This window comes from Buteo buteo, chromosome 25 (assembly GCF_964188355.1).
Source record: "Buteo buteo chromosome 25, bButBut1.hap1.1, whole genome shotgun sequence".
Lineage (NCBI taxonomy): Eukaryota > Metazoa > Chordata > Aves > Accipitriformes > Accipitridae > Buteo > Buteo buteo.
The window spans coordinates 20,885,086-20,909,344 of record NC_134195.1 but is presented as its reverse complement, the minus strand read 5'-3'; the positions used below and the strand labels follow the sequence as shown (position 1 = coordinate 20,909,344).

The following is a 24,259-nucleotide window of genomic DNA, read 5'->3' as shown; positions in this document are numbered from 1 at the left end:
AGGCTAATTTAATTTTGTCAGCTAAAGGATGGTAAAGACTGAAGTCTTGCTTGACTCGAGGCAGATCCCTTTTGTACATGTGTATGTCTGCTGGTTTTTCAGCCGTTCTTTGGTAGAACTTGCATGGCTGTTGATTTAGAGTAATAGTATGCTAAACTTGCGTATGAAGGACTACTGAGAATGTAATACATCTCAAGTGCATTCATTTTGCTCATGTCCTTATGCTAACATCAGGATTATTTTGTTATTACAGATACGCAAGCCTCTATTTCTGCTGTGCTATTGAAGATCAGGACAATGAACTAATAACTCTGGAAATAATTCATCGCTATGTAGAACTTCTTGACAAGTATTTTGGCAGTGTAAGTAATTTCTTTTTTATAGATTCATAGTCTCTTTACGTTATGTCATTTTGTTTTAATGCCCACAGCACTTTAAAAAACCACCATCAATTAGCTGTTGAAAAGGTGCATCTAAGATATTTTGTTGCTTGCTTAGCCAAACTAAACTGATGGTTGCCTATGTAACTTAAAAAATTATTAATTTGGGAGAACAACTGTTAGTATTCTGGTGTTAATTGCCTGTATTTGTTTGATTTCATAGTAGTCTCACTTGGTCAGATAAAATCATATCCTTAGCTTTCTGTCTAGGCACCCAGCTTTTCTCCCTGGCACTGCTCTATTATGTGAGCACTTCTTGCATCTGCTTCCAAAGGAGGCAGTTGGTTGTGAACTAGCAGGAGTGGTAAGGAAAGAAAAGACAGACATCTGCTTAGCCAGGTAGCAAATGCAAACTGTAGTAATGTACATTAGCACTCTTAGAAAAACTGCTGCTCGTCCTTCTGCCTTCCTAGTCCTTCTGACTAGGAAATGCACAGGATGAATAAGAAATTTGAGATTGTGTTTTTACATTTTTCTGTTAAGATTGCGTGGTCTGCCTTTGGATACTGCAGGCAAGAAGAGAGCTTTTATAAGGATATTCTTGTGCTTCATGAAGAACCCTGTCATACTGATGGTAGTGAATTGAACCCTTTTTAAATATGAAAACATTTTTCAAAGAGGCTGCTGTAACTATTTTTAACTCAAGCAAAAAAAGATTTTTTCCATTCATTTTTTTCTCAAAGGACTTGATTGTTTTTTGTTGTTGCCCCATTTCTTAAAAGATTATAGCCTGAGGCTAACATCTTGATTTGGTGAAGTTTGGTGAAGCTCTGAACAAGTTAAGTTTTGTGAGAGGATATACCTCAATAGATAGTATCCTCCCACTCTGCAATAATGCTTGATGGGGTTTTTTTTAGGTATGTGAACTCGATATCATCTTCAACTTTGAAAAAGCCTATTTCATTCTGGATGAGTTCCTTTTAGGAGGGGAAGTTCAAGAGACTTCGAAGAAAAATGTTCTCAAAGCCATTGAACAGGCAGATCTCTTACAGGAGGTAAGCAAATTCAGCTTCTCTGGCCAAAGTATCAGCATGGTAGGCTGTGATTTGAAAAAAGCTCCTGTTTCTCTAAGCTTGTAGAAAGTGCTTTTTAGCATGCTTAGCATGTAGTTTCTAGTTAGTTGTCCTAATTGTGCTATATGGTGGTGTTATCTGTTCTTTTCATTTTGTTTGGCATGTTTATGTTTGTAACCTACTGTGATTTTTACGTTTTGCTAGACATGCAAATGGCTGTTTTATGTGTATACCTAGATAGTGATAGTTCGTGCTGCTTTAATGTAGTTTTGTTTGTCTTTCATTTCTTCTTTTTATTAATCAACCATTAGTTTTTTGTCATACCTGATGCATGTTCACTTCTTTACTGTTTCATTGCTGAAATCCAGAAGCTAGACTCTCTTCTTTGAGACTCGTTCAGGTATAGTTCTTATTCTAAAGACCTGCCTTTCTGCTATAGGTTGCTTACTCTGGAACATTTCTGTCTTTTCAGTTGATAAAGCAGTAATAGTAGTGCCATAGAAACATAACAAAATGAAGTATAAGAACATCTGTTTTTTCACTTTGAATGCTTTTTTGTTCATTACTAACTTCGAAGACAGACAGATTGCATCTCTACCATTTTTCTTTGGAAAACATTTGAAGGGAAGGGGTCCAATGGTATAGAAAAACTTGGTGTCATTTCCCCGTGTTTCTCCATCCTATCCTATTTTTTTGTTTTGTTTTACTGAATTGCTGTAGTCTTGAGGTCAGTGTTAAGGTCCTTGAATGTCTAAATGGAAGTCACAGAATTCTGGTGTGCTGGGTGAATCATCAGTGTTGTGTGCAAGTCAGTGGAACATGTGGTTTAACAGGGGTAATGAACCTTAATTTTTTTAAATGTACTCAGGTTTATGGGTAAGATTCTGTATAAATGTAAGCTGCTCTGGTTTTTTTTTCCCCTTATGTGAACCTTCAATTTGTTATTTTGTCCTGTGAGTTAATTGCTTAATTCTCATATAACCTTTCTGTGTTCCACTTGGTACTCTTTTTTGTTGAATGTGGTATTAATAGGATGGGGAAACACATAATGTCCTTTACCCTTGTAGTTGTGTTTGTAATCCTTTCAGAGTAGAGGCAAATCCACAGCACATTAAAGTTCTTGTCTGTCAACAGCTAGTTAGTGTTATGAAAAAGGTCAGCCATTACACACAGATTTGCTACCCTATTTTTCTAGGAAGGAAATACATGCACTTGTTTACTGCTTGTGTTCTGATGCAGTTTTTGTTGAGCCCTTCTTTACTCTTAGAAGGAATTAATCTTAACCAGAAGTCCTATTGCAGTTTACAAAGGGGGGGGGGAAATAATCCCCTTACTCTCTTAAAATTCTTTGCTCTTCTTTATATTAAAACAGATATAACAGATCAGTTATCCATTCCAGTCTGTTCCCTGCAGATGCACAGTTAATGATATGTAAAATAGAATTACTGTATTTTTTCTCATTCTCACTGGTTTTGAATTTTATTTTCATCATTTTCTTAGGGTTCTTCTATAGCACAAATGCATTCTACCTCTAGGAATTAATTACTGATTTTTCTATCCAAGCAATTAGCATTGTCTTTTTACACTTAATATAATTTCAAGTTAAAAATCTTTTTCAAAAGAACGTATCACTTTTTCAATGGGAGACTTTTCAATGGGAGACTTCCCAATGGGAGACGTCCCTTGCCCTGATAGCTTTACTCTGATTACCCTTCCTTTCCCTATCTCTGAGATTTTCTGTTCTGTTAAGGTTTATTAAATCTTTTCTGATTAAATTGGAATGTAACAGTTTATCACAGCACCACTGTAGTCTTATGTTTTATTTTTATGTTTTTCATTCTTAGTTGTATTATATTGACTGTTGATCAAGTATGAAACTACTCCATATATCTGTGTTTTAGTTTATAAACCCCGTAAAAGTCTGACTTGGTGTTTAAATAGAGCTTCCAATAAAGTTGGACTCTTTCTGCAGAGGTTTGTTTTTTGTATCAACCGCTGCTATGTGCATGCTGAGTGTGAAGAGGGTTGTTAAACTAATAGTTTGTCACAACTGAAGACTCTTTGGTACTTTCAGTTAATTTTTGCTTCCTAGAATACTTCAAAGCTACTGGAATGAAATGTGGTTTGATTCCAAATGCAAACCATTTCTAGCAGGGTGGTTGTGTGTCTGTTTTTGACCATGTCAGATTCTAATTATATGCAACAAAAGGACTTTTATTTGGCCCTGAATACTTATATTGCCTAATTTAAAAATTACTAATCAGTGTTGAATATACAACATTATTAATTAGTAATGCTACATACATTAATGTATGAAGCACCTTAAAGATTAAAAGCTGTACAGAATACTTATACAAAGGAAAATCATTACAAATACATTAAGTGGCTATTTGCATGATGTTAAAAAAATATGCAGAGGGATAGATTGCTGAATAGTGAATTAGTTCTTAATAGTCTTGCCTTGTATTTTCTGTGGCAGTTTTCCAGGATGTACTTCTGTTTCTGAGCACCTGCTTCAGTTTGTCATTAAGATCTTGCTGTGCTGTCCCCTTACTAACTGCTAGAGTGCCTGAAACCTACTAACCCTTGAAGCCTTTTCCACCTTCATTTTCTTGTTAGCTCTTCAGTAATGTGCTCAGCTCAAATATTCATTCCCTTACCCCCCCCATTTATTACCACTTTAACTTACCAATAGTCAGTTGTCAATATTAGCTTTTATCCGTATGAATGGTAGTAAAAACTAATTATTCCAGGGCTTCCATGCTTCCTTCTAAATCTATTGCTAGAAATATTTCTGTTCAAAAGAATGCTGTTATGTGTCTTGTTTGATAATTTTAAATCTTGTTTGATATAGAAATTTTAAATACTTAACTAGTGATTACAAAGGCATGCATTTCTGAAAAGGTGTTTTATTCTCGTGTGAACAACTTAATTATGCTGAGAGAAGAAAATTGGCAGATGCATTATGTTGTTGCATGACTTGTATACATGTGTGTGGAACAGCTAAAAGATAATCCTGTGCATGATTTCATAGTACTTAAATTTTTTAGTGCATGAACCTAGCAAGAAAATGTTCTGTGCAAAAGAGAGGATCTGATTTTTTTCACTTAAGTCTTAACTGCTGTGTTTTTATTTGATGGTCCAAGTAATTCAGTATGGTGCTTGGAAGTTCATGGTCATTTACTGTGCTGAAACACTAAAATCAAGGAGTTAATAATTCTAATATCTAAACCAAGCAAATCTATACAGACTTTGCTCATCTTCATTTGAAGTAGAAGAAAGTTCCTAAACATTGGCTTTGAGTGAAAATTCCTTTTGTTATTCATTCTGCATAATTTTTATAGAAGTATTTTGGAAATTATCCCCATTTTGTTCACCACTATTCTTTTCTGGGTGTGTATGTATTCTTTTAATAGTTGATTGCAGAGCATCTAAAATACTTATATGTATTTTTTAAGCGGTATCTCAATAAAAAGGCCAGTGGATCTATTAGCAAATCACACTTGTTTGTTTCCAGCACTATTTTAGGAATGATCAAAAATCTAAAAGCTATGTAAATGTTTTTTCTTATGCTCTTGCAGTTTGGCCTCAGGTTGTATTTACTAGTCCTTCCACATGAAGCATAATAGATACACTATCAGTTCACCTTATTTCCCTTGCTATCCCAAGCCCTCACTTCATCCTATATCCAGAAGGGTGCTTAAATTGTTAGTGTCAGCTGATGTGCACTAGATGCTTAGGGCTGCTATGTAGATTTAACCTGTTAGTTTTAGAATGAGAATCTTTGGAAATTAAAACTTGGTGAGTTTCCTGTGTATGCCATGAAAATTTTCTTCATGGAGATGAAATGTGCTAATTGGAAACTGTAGGTTTGAAGGGATGCATAACAGTGTCAAGATGGTATTAGGTTGTCCTTGAGATATGGCAAAATAAAGCAGTGTTAGCATTAGCAATGACAAAAGAAAATACCTGATACTTAAGCCTGGAGTGGGTGGGAATATAAGGGTTGTTGTCTGGTTAGGAAACAGCCTCTGTAAGCACCTGTTTCGTTCTAGTCTCCTGAGGAACTTACTGTAATTAATGCAATTAATTCAGTTTTCACTTGTTAGCTCTTAAATGTAGACTACTGAAATAGACTGCCTTCTGAAGTTGGCAGTGACATTATTTGCCCTGGCTATACCTGTATTCCTCTCAACATGAAACAAGAATGAATAATAAAATCTTTTTATTGTAATGGAGATCTGACTGCCTTCACTGCTGTCTGTTCCTCATGTGTAACTTCTGGCTCGGTTTCAGGTAGTCAGCTTGGTTGGTCAGTTTAAGACTGCAGTTCTTAAGACATATATGTTCATTTTAGGCACAGATAATGATCTGTAATTACATTTTGGAAGATATGTATGGGGAGCTATAAGAGTTAGCATGAAAGAGAAAGGAATATATTGTTAGTTCATTATTTAAAAATTAGTAAATAGCTATGATCTTTGTGGGTTGGAATCCTTCCCAACTTGTAGAAGATACAGTAAGTTGTGGTAGTGTTTTGGTGGCTGACACTTTTGTAAAATGCATTTCAGACTCCAGTCCCTGAAGGATGTTGGATATGTAGCAGGAAAGAGGTTATAATGCAGTTAGCTTGTTTGATCTTTTGGTTTAAGTATGAAGTGTATGCCTTGCCCATTTATATTGAAGGTATTGACTCTGATACTTTGATCACAAATAAAGTGAGCTTGTTTATGGTATTGGTTCTAGATGTTACTTAAGAACCTGGAATGAAACTATTTCTGATTTTATATGATAGGTAAAATCTATACATAAGCAGTATAAATAAGTCCAGTTTGCGAATGTGCATTCAATTTAATTACTCTTTGAGGTATTGCATGCTTTCTTAATTGTGCTGTTCAAAATGTAGGTGCTTTTTAAGTAGTAGGTGAGAAAATGCATGCATGTGGAAAAGGCTTTTTGTAAGATACTTTGAGTGTGAGAGAGTGTTTTTTTACCTCCAGTCTTGGGAATAAAAAGTCGAATTGCTTATTCCTAAAGACTGCCGTAGTTTGTCACGAAATGTATTGCTCAAAACCAAGATAAAGCATATTGCGCTTAAGTGAAGAGGTCAGTTGCTTTTGTGTTCATTTTCCCACATCAATTGAACAGATGGTTATTTTTTGAATGAAGTAGGCCTTGTAATGTGCTTGACTACAGTGGTGCTCTATAAGATTGTATATATAATATGCTTCACTTTGGAAAAATTGACTTGCATCTCTTCTTAGGGAAATTTGTTAATTTGTTCAGTTTCGATATAGGCTATTCTTCTCATAAAAACTACACTGCTGCTTCAATTCAGTGATCACAGGATGGAGAGCAAGGAGATAAAGTTACAAAGTGTTTGATTGTGTGGAACTGTGCAAGTGTGGTGTTTCCAAATGTGTCAGTTAAAGTTCCAAGCCTTGTCATGCTGTCATCTATTCTTTGTGTATGTTTTGTGTTAATTGCTCTTTGTAGCATTCTGTTCAAGTAAAAAGTAAATTAAAATCTATATAGAACTGTATTTCTGACTTCATATATATGTTTATGGCTATCTTGCTTGTCATTGACTGTACTATAGACTATTGAGTTTATAAAATTGCTGATAAAACCTGCCAACAGTTTTCTAAGTCACCATAGCTTCATAAATACCTAATATAAATTCAGCTGGACTTTAGATGGAATGAACTGTAAGAATACATGTAATCAGTAATCATAGGTACATCACTTCTCTTTGGAACAAACCTCTAAAGACAACTAGTTGTAAATTGTAGCAGACAGGTCTGTGACTCTTTATCAAAGCTGTTTCCGTATTTTTAATAGATACTTTTGAACTGTCCTCCTTCTACAGTGGAGTAGGCTTTCCTGCAAATACATACCAAATCATACTCTTTCATTTAAAGTACTAGGAATTGGTCCAGAAAATTAATAGTAGAACCTGCATATCTGTTTTATTCCCAAGTAGGAATGGGGGGAGGGGAAGTTAACCTTTTCAGATTTAAATGTTGTCTTGAAAAAGTGGCATTGAGCATCCAGGAAGTTACCATGCCATACTTCATGTCCTTCCTGTTCTCACACTGCTTATTTTCTGGTAACTTAAGTATTTACTGGTCTGTATGTGAGTCTTCTGATTATTTTTGGAAAAACGCAGTTCAGCATCTTAATGTTCCTTGTGAAGCTTCTTGCTTTTCTGGATGTGTCATGATGCTTAGGACTTACAGATTTGCAGGCTGTGATTTCTAAATGCTTCAGAAATCCAGTTGTCTTTCCAGAAACATGTTGTCAAATCTTAATCTGTCCTTGGCTTTATGAATTTAAAATGCTAAAGCAGTCCACTTCTCACCTGAGGAGCTTTTGTTCAGACCTTTAAAATACCATTTTAGTAAATCTATCCCTATAATATTCTCCTTTTTTCCTGTTTTGTTTAGTGTGTATGCATGTAAGGTGTGAGTAGTCTTATTCTATTAAAGAAATCAAAATGCTGATGAGAAGTTAAAACTCAAGTTGTGAGGAAGGAGTTTTCCATATCAGTATCATTCAGTCAGCTTTGCAAATCAAAACACTAGGAAGTTTCAATTATAAGTAAGACAAACTAGTGTAAGTGAAGTCCTTGCTGTCTGATAACTATTCAGTACCCTCTCTGATGTGAATTCCAATACTGATCCAACAACATCCACTTCACAGAACTACCTACAAAGTTGATCATTCATTGATATAAGCAATTCTTGTAGAACTGTTGAGGGTATATTAACAGTACACCGCACTCCTCATAGATTCTGATTCTATTAAGGGTATATTTATTATCTGTACACTAAACTGATAGATTTTTCTCCAGAGATATTCTGTTGCTGTCTGTGGAAGCACTGTGTCAGGGTGATACAATGAAAATCTTAGCACTGCTGCATATGCCATAGCTGTTTTCAGAAGCTTAGTTGTGTGCTTTTGGTCAATAAACATAGTAAATTCAATGAACAATTGCAGAGGACTGCTTGACAGTAAGGAGAATCTTATCTTCAAAATTAGATGCTCTTTCTGAATGAGCACATTAATCTGCATTTTAATAGAACGTGTTCCCTGAATCTGGCAGAATGCTGAAAAGAGCAATGTTAATGTTTGGACCTTGAGATAGTGAGGAGAAAATTCCATTTTTACTCTGGTGTCTGACAGTTGTCTGAGATGTGTCATGTTGCAGTGCTACTACCCTTTCCTAAAATTCTCACTACCTGTGAAGATGGTTTTAGAGTGCCACAGAATAATAGGTGAAAAGAATATGAACTCCCCCAGGAGACATCCCATTGTGTTGGGTTTTTAGATTCTCATTTCTTTGTGGTCTTATCTGTGTGTTGTACAGATGTCAGGAACATTGCTGGTATGTGTTTTGGAGCTTTTATTTATTATTTTTAAGGGAGAAGCTATGTTTTTTGTTGCCAAGCTGTTTAGCAACAGTAGTAGTTCTGGTGCTGGATATCAAGATGCATTAAAAGTGTATCTATTTTAAAATCTTATGCTGGGAATTTGATTTTAAAAAGGCAAAAAAAAAGTTTAAGACCTACTGTTCACAATTCTTTGAGAAATCTAAGTATGTTTGATTAACAGATTATTTAAAGTGAAAATGTTCAACTTTTGCACCAAGCATTACTACATGAAGATGACTGGCTTATCACATACAGCTCAGCAAGTAATAATGATGACTTAATAGTAAATACGATTACATAGCTCTTGAATTAAACTGTTTAAATTACTTCAGGGTTGGTAGGTAGATAAGTTGAATGAAACTCTTATTTCCTTTCATGGAACAAGCCTTACTTTAATATCAATGTTACTAATAATACTGTGTGAAACTTAGTTGCCGAATTAAATATATGTAAATTTGGTAGCATCCTATTCTGTTATGCTCTCAATCTGTTATAATAATGAAAAATTGTTCTTAAGTTCTCTTTTTAAAAAAAAATCTTTCAGTTAATACTCCTTCAAGCACAGGTGAAGCTTTTTGAACAGCTTTCAAACTTATTTTTTTAAGGTACTAATATCCTTTATCTTGTTAAAAAATGAGAAATAAACTTAGGAGGTTTTTTAATGCATCTACTTGAGGTCTTTGAACAGATGTTTTTTACTGATGCATTTCTGTTTGCTTTCTTAACAGTGGACATTTAGTAGGACCTAATAAAATTGTATTAACTTAAGAACAATAGCTGAAACACATTCGAGTGAAATAACTGAATTTACTTTTGTATATAGTTTAGAATATTTTCTAACTCTTGTTTTAAATGGAAATAAGCTGTAAATAATTGGGCAGATGTTGGGGTTGTTTTTGTGGGGTTTTTGTTTGTTTGTTTTTTTAAGTAGTTGGTATTACATTTTCACTGCTGCTTGATTTTGTGTTTGTAGAGCCAGAATGAAGACTGGGGAGGTTTGTCTGAGGATATCTTATGATTAAGAGCAATCTAAGGCATTAGCCTGTTTGACCCCCATCTAAATGATTGGTAACTACCAAGTTTACCATTTTGGTGGCATGGATTAAATGGGTGCTATGCAAAGACTGCTGCACGTGTAATTAAGTCCTTGCAAGGGTAAACACAAAATGGGTGATGGGCTTAACTTTCTGCAACACTTGCATGATGGTCTTTGAAGAGTGCTTTGAGTGTTCCTTTTTATTTTCCTTTTTTGTACTAACCGCATCAACTTGAAGTGTATGACTTCTACTGGCTTTCTTTGGTGTTGATAATTAAGTGGGATAATGCAAGTTAGAGAAATGGATACCAAAACTAATAACTAAACAGACGTTTGGCTTTGTTTACTTACAATCAACCCATGTAAACATGTATTTACTGGAAAATGAGCTGTTTACACCTGCTGTGCAAAGAAAATGGGCCCTAAAAAGACTGGGTGCTGCTGCAATTGACTGTATATCAAGTGCCGGATGCTGCATGACAGAACAAAGCTTATTTGCATATATAGTGCATTGCAACATATTTTTGTCCAAAGCATAAGTGGAATACATTGTGGCAGTCCTACTAATAAAGGTAAGATTTTATTTTACATAAGACAAGTTTAAAATGCACATGAAAATGATTTGCTGGAGAAAACTTTAGTCCACTGCTTACCTGATATCATGATAAACAAGTAGTTCAGTAAACAAATTGGCTTTTGTAATGTGGAACTGCAGTAATAGATCTAATTTCATATGCAGCTTTATAAATATCAGGATTTAGTTTCCAGACAAAAGAAAATTATTATAATAGACAAAAATATTTTGTAACATGTTCAAAATCAAATTCATTGTTGGTGTATGGGCTTTTTTACCATTTGAAAGTTACCTAGTATATGGTACAGCTGTTGATTTGTGTTGGGGAGTAGCTAATAGCCTGCTTGTGTATTGGACCTGTAGAATTAGGGCAGCCAACAAGTAATTTGTTCAAAATAGATTTTTTTATATTAGTTTGGACACATTCTGAAACAAGAATAAGAAAACCTAAATGCTCAAGCTTGATGTTTTCCACAGTTTTTTCCCCATGTTTATTGCTTTTTCTCTCTTCTTTATCATAACAAGTTCATGTATGAAGAGTATGATTCTCATGGTGAGGTTAGTATTAATACTGTGATTATAAAAGTTTCCTTGTGATTAAAACTTTAAAAAGTATTTATATTGTTTGGGACCGATGCTAAGCATAGAGCTTTTACTTAGGAGTCTTAATCTTTTTTGTTGTCTTAGATGGCTACAAAGACCAATTCTGGAACATGTAAGCTCAGGCTTAGAGAATTCTGTGTGACTCTGGTTTACTTGTCTACAGTATGTCCCTGATGAATTCTATGTATGGGCACAGTTTTAGTTGAAGAAATGTGCTTTGTCCCCATGAATTTAAACACAGTGGCATTTTCACATGCTCATGGGGTGCTTATTCCTGGCTGGTACCCTTCCTTGGAAGGAGTGAAGGAATAGTTGCTGTGTACAGAACTTAATTTACATGAATGTCATGATTCCACAGAATATGGAGACAAGGGGATGGCATCTGCTGGGGTGACTGGAGAGGGACAGATAGATGGTTGCACATAGGAGATGGGGATAGTTTTCCTGCAGGAAGGAACTGCAGATTGTATATTGGAATGAAGATGATCTGTGGTAAAGAAAGATCTCCTGAGGTAAAGAAGGTTATCTTTGGGCAAGGGGAGGAGTTTGACTCGTACAGCTTCTGTGCTTGGATTAACCTGATATTTAACTTAGAGGTTATACAGCTTCAAATTACTTAATCTGTGTTACTCTATCAAGCATAAAAAAGCACTAAATGAGTAGAATTTGGTTTTTTGAGGGCTATTTCAGAGAGATTTGCTTGTAAACTAGGGTGTTGAGTTCTACAGGTGCTGTATGGCAGGTGTAATAAGCCACATATTCAGTAGTCTATTCCATACAGAATTTGGTTAAATTTAAGGTAAGCCTTGTATAATGTTGAAAAACCGAAGTGGTATACAACTAGACAGGCTGCAACCTTTTTATTGTACGCTCAAGTTCTACTGAATAAACGTATGCTTTGTATCAAGAGTTTATAGGTGGTGAAGTCATGGTCTTGAGTCAGAGTTCAGTTTCCTCATCACCTAAAACCATGCTGACAGTGACTCTTGTTGAGAAGGACAGATCCCTTCCTGCTGCTACCTTTGTGCTGGCGCTTGTGTTGATCCACTTGCCCTGTGATTATGTGGCTCCTAGCTTGTTAGGTAAAATCTGAGAGGGGAGCATGAGGGAAGTGCCAGGAGGAGGAAAGCAGTGGCATTGAAAAGGGAAGTAAAAGGCAGCTGCTTTTGGTGGCAGCCAGGACTTTTGCTAAACCTAATAGTGTAACTTAAATTTTGTTTTTTTAACAATGCCTAGCGTATCTAAGTGTTTTAAAAAGCCAGTGTTCCCCATGTATCTTGGCTTGATTCATGTCTGCTGTGAACACCCAAGTCGGCTAGCATAGTTAGGTAAGTTCTAATTTACCTGTCTTTATGCTGCACTCCTGCTGTTGGCCTGAGTCATAGGAGTGTGGCAGGGAGCTTCAGCAGCAGTATTGGCTGACGGAGTTTTCGGTTGTCCTTTCCCTGCCTCTTTCCTTTGTGCCAGAGAAACTATTTATATGACCATTCTAGAACTGGAGTTCAGATGCATTTAAACAGATCCAATTTAAATTGCTCATCTTTAAAAACGTAGTCAGCAGCTTTTCTTTTCCGTGTTTACAACTTGGCCCTGCAAACATTTGTCCAAACAACTATAAGAAGGCAAAATGTTGCAGAAACAGGAAGGAAGAGGAATGCTTAAATGCCATTGCCATGGAAGCTGAATGATATTGGATGTGACATGGCTTCTTACAGCAGTATATTCTGGTCATCCCTTCAGAGATACAGCCCTGCAGTTTAAGAAACAGTTCCTTAAGCAAAGGGAAATAGGTAATGCAAACCTGTAGCTGCAGTGCTGGAAGAAAATGGAAGAAAACACTCATGAATCCTTATGTGTGTAGTTTGGCAAACTGCCAAACATACAGACACTATGGGATTATGTGATAGAGAACTCGGTGATTTGTAATAATCTTGGCTCTAGCTTCACAATACAAAAGTGTTCAGTGGTAGTATTTGCTTATAGCATTTGTGTTTTTGTGGTGGGGAAGTGGACCCTACAGTGGATGCTTAGAACCATCCTTACCCTTAAAGATTAGACTGTCAATTCTTCATAGCTCACTGCTTAATAACTGATTGGCAGGTATAAAGCACTGCCTTATGGAGCGATTATCACCTCTGATCCAGCAGATCAGAATAGGAACTAAGAAGCAGAAAGCACCCACTATTATCTGGTTACAGTACATGAAGTTTCCACTGATATTTTAACTTCTGCTTTTGACAGGGAGGGAGGCAGGCCACTGCTGATCTTGTGTCATATCCTTCTGCTCTTGTCTGTTGAGGTGATGTTTTAGAGCTGAAGTGTGTGCATATGCTAGGATGTTTTGCTGAACAATGCTTGCATGATGACTGTTGCTGTTTCAGACTCTAGTTGAGTATCGTGTTGACTAATTTGCACCAATCTTGAAGATTTCTTTTTTTTGTCCTCTCTGTATAGGAAGCTGCAGACAAGGTCTTAACTTGGAGTTGGCATTGATGTAGGGTTGTTCTTTGGTTTTGAACAATGTCATAGTTAATATTTGTCTTTGAATGTGTTCAAGACCTCATGGGTGTTTCTAGGCTCCATGAGAAAACCCTTTGCTCTCCTTTGAAAGTAAAGTAGAATTTTCCCAATAACTGTATAATTGGAGTTGTTAGCTAACCAAAGATTGAGAAACAGATACTCTACTATTTTGAAATCCCTGAAAAGGCAAGTGAACAGCAGCAATTTCCTAAAGCAACCTGTGGTAGGTTGACCCTGGCTGGGTGCCAGGTGCCCACAAAAGCTGCTCTATCACTTCCCCCCTCAGCTGGATAGGGGAGAGAAAACAAAAGGCTCGTGGGTCAAGATAAGGACAGTTTAATAAAGTGAAAGCAAAGGTCATGCACATGAAAGCAAAGGAAAACAAATGATGTTATTCTCTACTTCCCATCAGCAGGTGATGTCTGGCTATTTCCTGGTAAGCAGGGCTTCAGTATGTGTAGTGGTTGCTCTGGAAGATGAAAATGCCCCCCTTCTGTCTCCCTTTACTTAGATTTATAGCTGAGCTGACGTCATATGGTATGCAATATCTGTTTGGTTGGTTTAGGTCAGCTGTCCTGGCTATGTCCCTTCCCAAGATCTTGCCCAGCCCCAGCCTGCCATTGAGGGGGGTGGAAATGTTGGAGAGACAGCCTTGATGCTGTGCTAGTGCTGCTCAGCAGTAGCCAAAACACTGGTGTGTTATCAACACCTTTCTGGCTACCAATGCAGAGCACAGCACTACGAGGGCTGCTATGGGGAGAATTAACTGCATCTCAGCCAGACCCAATACCCAGCCTTTCATTGGAAATACTTCCTAATAAAGATTTGGAAGTAGGGTGTAAAAGTAATTGCTTCTGAAGCATTGCTAAATAAGAGCTTGTTAAATGTTAATATCTTCCTGCTGTAAGAACTTCATGTTTCTAAACAAACTCTCATTCCTCCTCTCTTTTCCCCATAGCCTTTTTCTGTATAATTGTTCCCAAACTGCTGTGCGCTCCATCGTCCTGCCTCTTGTCTGTTCTAGCTTAGGGTTTGTTTAGATGCTGGGTGAAAAAAAAGCCAAGTGTTTATCAAAAGGTAGCAGTTGTAACTTTTGTCTGCAGTTTAACATGGCTTGCCTTCATAGGTTTTGTGCTGGTTTTGATGGGAAAGAAGTTAAAACAAAAACCTAAGCAAACTTTCCCTGAAAAAGAAGGTATGCCAAGTATTCATGAAGTCCATGTCACCGCTGTGTGATGTCAGTAAATGGCAGCACTGCAGAACACTGAACTTGAGTCAGTTTGGTGTAGGCATAAATCATTTCTTGTTTCTCTCTTGCCTGAGGAAAGAGACTGTTTTCTTGTCCACTACAGACATGAAATAGCTTAAGTTGGAGCAAGAAGATTTCAAAGTAGATGTTAGGCAAATTTTCCAGTGGTGATGATAACGAAGCATTGAAGTAGATAGCCTGGGGGGGCATTAAAAAGTTTCCATCATGGAATGCCTTTAACAGATGAAATATCTCTCAGGAATGTTACAGGTATGCTGTTTGGGGTACTGGATTAAATGAAGTCCCTTGTAACTTTAGTTTGATTATGATTTTAATTAGGTTGGGCCATGACAGAGTTGACTGAGAAAAATGTTGGTTGGGTTGAGCTAGCTAAATAGTTCTGTTGACTCAAATCAGCTCTACCATTTTTCTAATTTACAAATCTCTGATGACTCAGGCTGACAATTTAAGAGAGTATTATTAGCTTTTTAAAATGAGTTGTAAACACAGATGTCAGTTTGAGAAAGATGGATTCTAGTAACTTAAAAACATTGTGGAATTGCAGTGTGCAGCTTGTATTGTAGAGCTATTACTGCTTTGGCAAAACTAGGACCTAAGACCTATGTGTTAAAGTCAGATAAACAATCTACATGCAAATTTTTAAATAAGTGATGACTTTTCAGAGGTAGTATTTCATGTTAGTTTGCCATTGTATTGTGCTGTAAGGATACCATTGCCTCTTTCCCTAGCTGCTCTATCAACTCATTTATAAACTCATTAGATCCAGGTCGCTAGCTATCTTAAGGACATGCTTCACAGGCTCAGGTGTTGTCTGAGGTCTGCAGAGTCCCACAGAAGGAAGGCAAGGTAGTCTAGATACTGATTGTGGAAGTTGGTATCTGTCCTCTCCCCCAAATTGTCTTTTCTGGTATTCAGACCAGCAGGCTAACTGCTCTGGAGACAATGTGGCAGGGAATGCAGTAAAAAATTTAACAAATCATAGTTGGAGCTTTGAGATACTGTAGTTCTGTGATTACAAATAATTTGTCAAAACTTTATTTTCCTTTCTGTTGTTTGTCAGGCTGCTCACAGTGCCAGACCCTCTGTATGTGATGGTCTTGGATGTCCTCAGTGGGGTACAGAGGTTTCACTGAAACTGCAGTGTTTCCCATCTCACAATATTGCTGTTATCACTTCATATCTCAGTTACTGTTGTGTTCCATTTAATCTTTTAGATTTACCTCTACAATGTCAGTTTATTGCTAGTCTAGTTGCAGGGGGTGTTTACATGTTCTGTAAGCTAAAAAAGCTGCCAGGAGCAAAATAACCGCTTTCTTCCTATTGTTATCTGGCAATCTATCTTGCTTTATAAGTAGATAATAAATTTCTGTCAAGATGAGACACTAATCCCATAACAGTAATTTGAGTCAATCATCTGATTTTGTGTACCAGGATTTTCACATCAAAGACAGTTAATTCCTCAAGTTATAAACCATTGAAAATATGAACAAGGTGGGGAATACCCTGGGAGTATGTGGGAGAGTAGAAGTTTGGAAAGCACTGACAGGTAACAAGTGGATAAAAATGAAATTAACACTTCCATGTCCTTACTTGTTGATACCAGTTTTGTAAAAGGGAACATGGACAGTGCTTCCAGGCCAAAGAGTGTGCAAAAGAATGTGTGCAGCCTGGGATAATCTTTGAACACAGCAACAGTCAATGGTAATCGACCCTCAGAGTGCTAGAAAATGAGCTGCTCTCACTCTCCTTTCCATCCAGAGAGCCGTTGTAAAATTGAGAAATCTGTTATGAGATTTGACAGGCATTTCAGTGAAGACACCAACTTTGATGGCTCCAGGTTTCCAAGGGTGAAACACTGGAAGATGTGACTTTGTTTTTCAAGATGGAGAATCACAGTCACATGTGTACATACATGTCCAGGTAAAAACTGAGAATACAGAACTGTAAAACTTGGGCATTTGAGATTGTAACAAAATATGCCTGTTTTTCAGTTGTCTGCATGAATCTGTATCATGCCAGCAGTGTTAAGTAAAGCAGAAGTTTTCCATAAGTACTTCTCTGGGAATTTTTTGTCTGTGGAGGCTCCAGAAGTTCTAGAGTTAGTATTTTCTTTTTAGTCAAAGCTTCTACTCCTTGGGGTTAGTATGTATACCACCATAATGCAATTCCTTTTCCAGTTAGGAATATGCCTCAGCATTTTTTTTTAATGTAGGCTGGCATTTGAGTTAAGCAGTAAGAGAGGTTTTAAGAGTTAAAATTCACATTTGTAATTCTCTATTGTATACCAGATTCTTTTGAATTCTACCAAAATCACAGCAGACTTCATACAACTTATTTGCAACTGCCACTGAGCTATAGCTGCTATTAGTTTGATAACTACTGGATTTGTAGTTGGCTTGTTCAGAATAATTTTACTACAGAATAACGTTCAGAGTACTGGTACTGAAAAGCAGTATAAATCCTTTAAAGCTTCTAGGATATTTTTGTTGTGCTTTTTTGTAATTGGAGATTAGAATTTAAAAATGTACAAGCTTGAATGTGTGAATAAACTGAGATGGCACAGAGGAAATTGTTAGGTTTAGAAGTCTCAGTTCTGTTGTAGGATTTTTGGGAGTAGGATACTAAAATAGATTGAAGGTTTTAATTGGCACATCACAAAAGATGGTAACCAATATGCAGAGAGTTGTGTTTTGTGCGTGGGTTTTTTGTGTTTTGTTTTTTCCCCCTCCCAGAAGATGTGGAACGTGCATATATGGGGCTGACACTCCTAAATTGCTATTACGCCATTAAAAATGTCCACATCTGTCTTCATGGCACTGATTTTAATACAAAAAACTGAGTATTGCTTGCTTTCTAACTCATCTTTCAATGGCTTGTATACTAACGTTCATGCTAGTAATATAAGAGAGTATTTAGTTCAGCAGCATAATCCAAAAGCAAAGAAAACTTTGCCTGCTGTGAGAGGTGTCTCAGATACCTACCATTTTTTAAACAGGCACTCTGATAGATAATTTTTGTCGCAAGTAATGCCGCTGCTGTACAGCCCTGGCATGGTGCTGCTCACCACTATGTTCTAGAGGTCTGTTACCAGCGTGTGCTTATCAGAGCAGATATGGTAGGTGATGCCAAAAGTTCACTTAGCCCAGTGCCCTCTCTCTGACAGTAGCCAATAGTCAATGTCTACTCAAGAGGCTAAAATGGAGCAAATATAGGGCGGTCCATCTCTGGAATAGTATCTTGGCTTCAAACAATTTTTGGCTGAGAAGAAACTCTGAGCTTATATAATACAGTAATTGTGATGTGAGGTTGTCCTGTTTGTTGTTGGAGCCAGCATGCAAGTAAGGGGGGCAGGTAAAATGATGGTTCTCCTTGCACACCTCCCCCCCCCAGGTCTACAGTAGTCAAAAATAAGAATATTGTATTTCTGTATCAAATGTCCTTTTCATGTCAGAGATACAATAGTGAGATAATCTGTTTTCTTGCATATCTGTCCACCTTTCTATTATGTATAAGAATATGTACATTTCTTTTGTAGCCACGTCATGAATACTTTAATGTCCCAGTGTACTAAAAGGCTTCATTCATCATGCATGCAGAATTTCAGAGGAGATAGACCTGTGACTTACTCATGACAGAACATTATCATCAGCTTGGTGAATCCAGTCATCTTGAATCTAATAGAATACCACAACCATTCTCTGCTGTTGTACTTTCCTCTCCCCCCCTCTGTTTTACGGTGTTGTCTCTTCACATGTCTCATTTCAACAAAACTTGTGCTTGTTGGCATATGGTTTAACTTTTTTATTGTGTCTAAGCTTGAAGTCTTATGCTTAAAAATTCTGTGGAATTTTCTGAGCTAAACATCTATATACTGCAACAACTATACTGTAACATTACTTGACCTGTGTTTATCTTTCAAATAAGTTGTGGTGGTATTCAAACATACACTTAAAACCTGTAGATGAAGTTAATATTTACAGAGAAACTAGTGAAGGAGTAGTAGTATGTGAAATGTGGATACACCCAAGTATTAAATGATGTTACACACAATTCTACACAGACCTTGCATCTTAAAGATGCACATACCAGTATCCTTTTCTGAGACTGGCACGATAGTGTGACTTACCTTATAAAGAGGAGGAAGGCAGAATTGATTAGGACAAAGAGAACAACTTAAGTAAATCTGAAGTTACAACATTTGTATTTAAATGTTCAAAACACTCTTGTGAGGAGTTAAACTATTGCTGCTACTGAAGGAGAGAACAAGTTCATTGCTTTACAAATGGTTAGGGTTGGAAAGATTTTTAAGTCCATTAACAGCATACTTGAAATATGTGTCCTTCAATTGGCATTTCCAGTTTTAAGTGCAGACTACCTTGTATGTCAGAGAGCTGCCATGAGGATGAATATGATAAGTACCTTTTAATTATAAAGTGTGGTCAGAGTGAGAGGGCATGTATTACATCCTCTGTTTGTCTAGTAGAAGAGAATAATTTGTAACCTAAAACCAATGCCGTTTTTTAAAATGGCTCTGGTGTGGGCATAAATCATTTAGTTAGCAAGGAGGTGGTTACTGAGATTAACCACAAACAGCTAGTTCCACGTACTGTATGTGGTAATGCACTACCTGTCAAATGTTAAACTGACATAGAAATGGGAGATTTAGGGGATTAGACAAAAGATTTGGATTGGATTTGCAGCATTCTGAAATCTTAGAAAACAAGATCATAAGAGAGATTTTCCATTTCCAAGTTTGCCTTTTTTTGTGTAAGACATTAACAATGTGTTTGACTGTCTAGTTAATGCTGCTTTAGCCTGCATTATTTCATGCCTGTTGGCTTAAAATGCTGTGCATTGAGCTGTAATGAGATGCTGTTTTTCTTGTTATCTGTATACAGCTGCTTGCTTCTAAATGACTAGGTAATGAATTAGCTTTCCTGGCATGTTTGAAATAAAAGTATTGCATGCACTTTTGTCTCATGTGAATGACTTTTTTTCCTCATCTGTGTTGTGATATATTTCAAATTTGCATTGTTTGCCTTGGGTGATTCTGAGCTGCAGGTAGTGTATAATACTGCAGAATGTTTTCCATAACAATTGGATGAAATGTTTGACACTTCCTAAAACAAACAATGTGAACAAAACATAGTGTAATTCATTCTTTTTTTCCTTAAAAGTCATAATTGATAAAATTATTCCTCTAGCAAAAGACATTAGCCTTTAGGTGTTCCTTTTGAGATTATATTGTAGATGTGCATATAAGAAGGCATGTCTGCCTGAAGGTTACTGCTGTAGTATTAAAAACTTAAAATCTTTCTGAGTTTTACTGGTGAGGTATCTGTGGACAAGTAGCCAATGTCCTTGAAATACATTGCTTTAAATTCATTGTTAGCCAATGACCTTGATTTACTTGAAGAAATTTAATCTTTATTTAAGTATATGTCTGCTGAAAATAGCCTACAACTTTGAATTGGCAGTGGAGACAATAATACTAAACTGCTATGAAGATAGTAGCAGCAGTGCACTGTATTTCTTCATAGCTATTGAGCAACTTTTTTCAGGTAATTTAGTAAATATCCTGTTTCACCACTGAGTAACTGTAAGTGTCCACTCCTGTCTAATCAATTTTAAACTGTGAAAAATTGTTTTATTACAAATATTTTCAGGACCCTGAAATGCTTGAGAATTTATATTCTGTTAGAATACTGAGTCCTGTTGCTATAGTTAAGAATGTAGGATTATTTTTTTTGAGTAAAATGCTTTAAGTTGGTGGATGAGGGAGACACATCTCCTCTTAAACAAATGCAGCAAAGTAATTTGGAATATAAATACAACAGGTTGTATTAAAAATGCCACATAGCCTTTTCTTTAATCAGTGTCTCCTTTTGGGGGATTTGTGTTAAAATACAAATCTTTAATCCTGCCATCCTGTCTGGCTTTATCAAGGTCACTGCAGTTATAAGAATATTTAAATATCCTATCAGTGAGAAAAAACTCACTATAAAATGTGTGTGTGTATATATATATATAAAAATAAAATACACTGAGTATCTTGTTTCCAGTTTTAACTTGCCTTTTTCTTGCAATTTCTTACTTGCTGCTGGATTTTGGAAGCCATCTTGAAGTGCTCAGAGGTGGCCTGTTCCAAGCAAGCACTGACTGACTTTCAAATGAAGTTGCCTTTAAAATATCATATTTTGTTCCTTCAGTACTAAATCACCTGATACATGAACTGAATGAGGATTGTAAGCTTGGTCATTTTGTGCTACATAGTCAAGGTTGATAGAGACAATGCTGTGGTGTTACTTGCAAGATTCAAGGCATTTAATTATGTATTTTACTGACAATTTTTTTCTAATAAATATTTAGAAAGCGGTTGAAAAATAACTTGTTTGCTGCCTTAACTATTATCTGCCTTTTTTTCTGCTTCATGACATGTCTTGTTTTAGGATGCTAAAGTAAGTTTATTTGTACTCTGGATACTAATGCTGTTTGTTTCCTTATGGACACAGTATCCCTTTTTATTTACTGTGATATTGTTAATAATTATGGAAAAGGACAGCCTAATGTTTCTAATTAAACTACTGTTTCTTTTCAGATGCTATAGGAATAACAAATATAAACCTGATGATAACCCTTTGGAATTTTGTATTAAACAACTCGCTCTGAATCTAAACAAGGCTTTTTAAGATTAGAATTAACCTAAAACTTTCTGCCTGGTGTGGAATAATACAATTCCAATCCTGGCAATTCCTCCACTTCTCTAGGGGTCAATTTATTGACACCAGGTGTACCAAGATACCTTGGCCTGGTTTTATGAACTAAGCATGGGACTGGTGTAAAAAAATCTAGGCCCTTTATGAAGAGCTTAAGGGATACTGTATCTTAGTTGCATCAGTCATTTCATTCGTTGATTTATTCATTCTTCCCTAACAGATTTTTGAGATCCATGAAACAGTTCACCACAAAAATCACTGACTCCATTGCAAGATGCTTCCCCATCCCTCCCCAATTCATATCTCTGTTACTGGGTTGTGATTTGTTCCCTGCTGGTACATCTGAATTGCTTTATTTTTATTACGCTTAAAGGCAATAAAATCTGCCAGCTATTCCTGTGAACCATGACAAGCTAATTAACAGCTCTTTGAAAAGTGCAGCTAATACCATGTTTGCAAACTGCAGTACTTTAATATTTTCATGTCTTTCAGCTTTTCATTTTTAATTAAGCATCTTTCATACTAATGCATGTATGGTACTGTTCAATAGAAGCACAGGGTCCATTTACCACTGTCTCAAATTTTCCCTCCATAGGAAGCAGAGACCCCACGTAGTGTACTTGAAGAAATTGGATTGACATAAATCTTCGCTTCAGCTGATGACATCTCAGTGTTTCATACTGTAAATGTTCACTGCCTTCATTGTAATGTTTAGCTAATGGTGTAAGATGCTGTTTGTCAGTATTACTGTTTTGCTAAGCTGCTTCATTCAGGCCTACAAGAAAAATGCTCCTTTGAAAAGGGAACAAGAAACTAAAGTCCAAAAATCATAAATGAAAGGGAATTAGATTTAAATTGACTCAGTGTCTCCCTTCACTGCATTTATAGGAAAATTGCATTTGACTTTAAGTGTACTGGTTTTTATAAGCAAACTTGACTTCAGGAAATAAATGTATCATGATGACATAGCATATCTAAATGAAAAGAAACTACATGGACAACTCCAAATGTTATGGTGTAGAAATTGTGTTTATGCAACCAAAGACTTTCGCTCATCTACATTTTAGTCACCACTTGTGATAATTCTGCTTATTTCAGTTGATGCATAAAGATTGGAAATACCTGTTTACTACTGAATTTGTCATTATACCAAAGAATCCTGTTAGGATCTGCATATCAAACTGGTAAGAACTGTTAAGATGATATTGCTTTTTGCAAGAAAACTGCAAACTGATAAACTCATTAGAAATGAAGGTGTATTTAAGTGTAGCTACCTTGAGAAAAACTGTGCAAGTTACTATACTAAAAAGGGAATGCATGTAGTTTAAAAAAAATTTCAAACAAGGAAACTATTTTCAGGTTTGATATTGGTTTGCTCTGAACATAAACACAAGAAAGGAGGTAGGCTTTCTGACTCCATAGAGAGGTGCATAATGAAAATTGGGTACTTCTGAAGATGGGAAAGAAGGAGCTTTACAAAAGGGACTTTTTATTTTCTTTCAAACTCTACAAATTTTATTTATTGGTGTCTTATAGTTATGCTTTAATGGGTGTATAGGTACCTTTAAAAAAACCCCCACACTAAGTGTCAATGTCACTTTAACTGCTTTTCTTGACTTACACCTTTAATATGTGACACATCCCTTACAAAACTCCTGTGTGATGTACAGTTGAACCAACTAATTTGCAGTGAGAGCTTTTAAATATTAGATTTGTATAGTAGATTCACTGCAAATCATGTAAAGTGGTATCAAGGAATATTTTGACACTTGTAGCAGACTTTCAGTAATTATAAGCTAAACCCGTTTCACTTGAGGAAATTCAATTTGTGTGTGCTTTTGAGGAGGTAGTGCCACACTTTGGAGTGCCCGCATGGTCCCCGAGGGGGGCGGCTGTTTCCTTCCCTCCTCCCCAGTCACCTCGCCCCAGGAGTCAGTGCTTTGGCTTGTTCGCTTGAGTAAGTAGTGCCACGTTTTCACAAAACTTAGCTTTGGCGTTGTTGCTGGAAGCAGTCGTGCACCGCTAGCGTAAGCATTTACACAGCCATCTGGAGAGCTAGACTGTGGGCTTGATGCCATCTAGGTTAAATTTAACCCACCAGGGAAGGCTCAGCGTTGCCGCTTGCAAGTCCCCCGATCCAGATCCTGGTATAAATGCTCCTGGCAGCAGAAGGGCCGGCTGGGGCAGGTCTGTGTGCTTCTGTGGCTGTGCCAGGCTGGGGCCGGGCAACTTGCTGGGTTAGAGTTTGTCTGCTTAGGCCCTTTCTGGGATTTAAACGTGCCAGATTGCTAGAGAGCGCTTTTATCCTAGGGCACATGGAAGGAGTGGTTCCTATCTCCCCAGTGCACAATGTGCAGGGATAGATGAGGATAAAGTGGTAGCAGAATTGACCCCGTGTGCGAGATTGAAGTGGTAAAATTACCTTAAGTCAAACCCGAAGCAATTTTGTATGTATTAAACATGTTTTTAAAGTTTACACTGTCACTTGTATGTGCTTGGCTGGATTAAGCTTTGTTGTGATTGTGACAAATAAACTATTTGACCTCTGTCTGTCACATTGGTTTAGTTGTAATAAATGTCTGTTTTTACACCATTGCTGTGTGTTTATATGTAATTAGTTCTGGTGTTTGCAGAGGAAAGAAGAGGCTACTCAG

At 36.7% G+C, this 24,259-nt stretch overlaps 1 protein-coding gene across 8 annotated transcripts in view; it reads left to right on the top strand.

The window, feature by feature from the left end:
* AP1S2 (adaptor related protein complex 1 subunit sigma 2) overlaps nt 1-24,259 on the top strand; it is a 35,482-nt gene that overhangs the window by 8,731 nt on the left and 2,492 nt on the right. For 2 of the 8 annotated variants that reach the window (XM_075057301.1, XM_075057300.1), the window contains exons 3-5: nt 254-362; nt 1,298-1,435; nt 22,201-22,789. In XM_075057301.1, the coding sequence (XP_074913402.1) occupies nt 254-362; nt 1,298-1,435; nt 22,201-22,248 (295 nt within the window). In that variant the 3' untranslated portion in view covers nt 22,249-22,789. Of the gene's footprint in view, nt 1-253; nt 363-1,297; nt 1,436-9,859; nt 9,955-10,456; nt 10,495-11,021; nt 11,055-18,424; nt 19,859-22,200; nt 24,201-24,259 lie in introns of those variants that run through there. The other 6 variants (XM_075057305.1, XM_075057302.1, XM_075057298.1 and 3 more) reach the window with 6 other exon arrangements.